Here is a 2657-nt window from a genome sequence, read left to right as displayed (position 1 = left end):
GCCAGGACTGCAGCAACTAGGAAAAAAGTTACAAAGAGGCTCGTTTGGCACTGACCAGCTCCAACTTCATCGCACTCTGCACCAGCCCCCTGCAAGGAGCTCAGGATGGACAGCCCAAGGCAGAGGCAGGATGGACGGGGCCCATAGCTGGGCGCTGCCCAGCGCGGGCTGCAGAGCCTGTCAGAGCCCTGCAGCCTGGCTTGGCCTGACCCCATGAGCAGGCTTCCTCTCGGATATGCTCACTGGGCTTGGCCAAGGCGCCCAAATCAAATCAACACTGAAAAGACTGGGTACTGTCCCGCCGCCTGAGGGAATTAATAAATAAATAAACCCCGATTTCTGATTAACATCACCCCAGATAACACAAGCGGAGTTTCAGCCTGGCGAAGGGCCGATGTGCGCAGCAGCCCCTGGATGGGAAAGACCCGGGTGGTGCCAGCCGGGGCAACCAGGCCGGGCAGCAGAGCGGGGGGGTTCCCGGGGGCAGCCCCGAACGCGCTGCTGCCAGCGGCAGCCCTGGGCCAGCGGCAGCCGGCGTCCCCGGGCGAGCAGCCGGGGGAAAGCTGCAGGGCGCGGGCGGGCGCTGGCTCCGGCTGGCAGCGAGCACAAAGCTGCCTGGCTCCGAAAAGCGGCTTCATTTGCATTCCGGAGCGGGGTCTCCGTCCCCTCCCTCCGCCCCCCGGCCGGCCCGAGTCACAGGGGAGCAGCAAACGTACTCGGGTTAGTAGCCGATGGCGTTTATTTCTAGTCTTTTCGGAGGTCTGACACATACACACCGATGCTTTCACCGTACAAAGGACTGAGAAGAAACGCATCCTGCCCAGCCAGCTCACCTTCGCTGTTCGGACCAGGCTGGCACTTGGAGGAGGAGAGGGAGGAGAAGAAAAAAGCCCAATTCTCATCTGATCTCTTTTATTTAAATAAATATAAATATAAATTTTATATAAAACTATTCACAAACAAACCGCCGTCCCAGACACAAACGACCGATTTTTACTTCTGTTCTTATTTTTGTTCAGAAGTCCGTCCAGGAGGTTCTCAGCTCTACAGGTTTTTGTTTGCTTTTCAGTTTTTTAAAGTCTCGTCTTTCAGTTCCAAATGCTTTCTTTTTAATTTTTCTCCTTTAACTTGGCAGGGGGAGGCGGGGGGAGGCACCCCGGTCAGTGCGAGTCCAGTCCCGGGATATATGTTAGGAAGAGCAGGTGCCCGCTCCTGGGGTTACTTAAATAACGTTTTAGTTGAACTCTCAGGACTAAAACATTTACGTTCAAAAAATATATTTCTCTCTCTCTCTCTATGACTGCGAAAGGATGAAAAGGAGCCTCCGGCCGGCAGGGCCAGTCCGCTCCGGGGCGGCGGGCTGCTGTCCCCGGTCCGGCTGCTCCAGGTGAGCAGCGGTGCCTCTGCCTGCTCCGGGCTGGGACTCGGCGGCGGGATCCGAGCTCCGCGCCGGGCTCATAGCGGGGAGATCTCTTTATCCTCGGTCGCCGATGAGGGGGACAGAGATTCTTCGTCCTCCGACCTGGGGTAATGCCCCTGGTTGGTGCTGCACTTGCAGCCCCCGTGCGAGTTTCGCTGGGTGCCTTTGCCTTCTTTCTTGTGCTTCACCCTCCGGTTTTGGAACCAGATTTTCACTTGCTTCTCGGACAGGTTCAGGTAGGTGGCTATCTCGATCCTCCGCAGCCGGGACAGGTACATGTTGGAGGAGAATTCCCTCTCCAGCTCCAAGAGCTGGGTGCTGGTGAAAGCTGTCCTCATCCTTTTCCCGTTTTGAATTTGGCTGGAATCGGACGCTCCTGGACGGGATTAAAGCACGAACTTCAGTGGGATGGGAGAACGGAGGAGGGAAAAGAAGACAGAGAGAAAAGACATCGTCCCGCAGCTTTCCGCCCCGGGGCAGCCGCTCTCCCTTGGGGGAACCCCTTCTCCCGCTGCCCTCCCCTCCCCGGCGGCCGCAGGGCTCCTACCCATGCCGAGGCAGTGAAACCTCCGGGGGTCGCTGACGCTGTAGGCGGTGGCGGCGCAGGCAGGTGGGTGATGCGCCGGGTGCCCCAGGGAGGCGGCGGCGGGCCCGGAGGCGACGGGCGGCGGGTGCTGCTGCGGGTGGTGAGCGTGGCCGGCCCGCGGGCAGCACTGGGCCTCGCCGGCGGCAGCGGCGGGGAACTGGCTCTTGATGAGGGGGACGGCCCCGGCGGCGGCGGCAGCGGGGCGGGAGGAGTGCAGGTGCGAGGTGACACAGAGAGGGCAGACGCAGAAAGCGCCGCTCTTGCGGGACGGGCAGCCCGGGCCCGACACCGACATGACGAGGGGAGAAGGCATGCTGAGAGGGATGAAGAAGTCCTGGCCGTGGTGGTGCTCAGGCAGGGACGGAGCCGGCCTCGAGGAGTCTTTGATGATTAAGGAGTCGACATAGAAAGAGCGGGACATTTCGGAGAGCTGCCGCCGCAGCCGGGGCGGCTCTCTCCCGAAGCCGGGGCGGCTCTCTCCCGAAGCCGGGCTTTTCCTTCTTGGCCAAGTTGCTACTGAAGTCCTGGCGAGGCGAGAAGGTGCTTATGTTTGAGAGCTGAACAAAAGGGTCCCTGGAGAGGGCTGGTCTTAAAGTCCCCCCCGCCTGGATCCCCTGCGCCGGGGTTTTATATCAACTATTTAAACACGTG

General features: G+C 60.2%; 1 protein-coding gene across 1 annotated transcript; it reads right to left on the bottom strand.

Annotated features, from left to right (window-relative positions):
* Positions 1 to 742: 742 nt before the first annotated feature.
* On the bottom strand, positions 743 to 2657 carry GSX2 (GS homeobox 2). Its single transcript, XM_030493326.1, has 2 exons — positions 1968 to 2657; positions 743 to 1796 (listed from the first exon to the last, which is right to left on the bottom strand). Exons 1-2 carry the CDS (start codon positions 2425 to 2427, stop codon positions 1456 to 1458), a joined length of 801 nt encoding a protein of 266 aa, XP_030349186.1. The 5' UTR covers positions 2428 to 2657; the 3' UTR covers positions 743 to 1455.

The sequence above is a fragment of the Strigops habroptila genome, chromosome 7 (genome assembly GCF_004027225.2).
Source record: "Strigops habroptila isolate Jane chromosome 7, bStrHab1.2.pri, whole genome shotgun sequence".
In the NCBI taxonomy this organism is placed as follows: domain Eukaryota; kingdom Metazoa; phylum Chordata; class Aves; order Psittaciformes; family Psittacidae; genus Strigops; species Strigops habroptila.
This window is presented reverse-complemented; position numbering and strand designations above follow the sequence as displayed.

Excerpts from the sequence above, each read along its gene's own strand:
- GSX2 (XM_030493326.1), bottom strand. The coding sequence starts at position 2,427 with ATGTCCCGCTCTTTCTATGTCGACTCCTTAATCATCAAAGACTCCTCG. Across the intron at positions 1,797-1,967 it reads GTTTCACTGCCTCGGCATGG|GAGCGTCCGATTCCAGCCAA; the intron begins GTAGGAGCCCTG and ends AATCCCGTCCAG.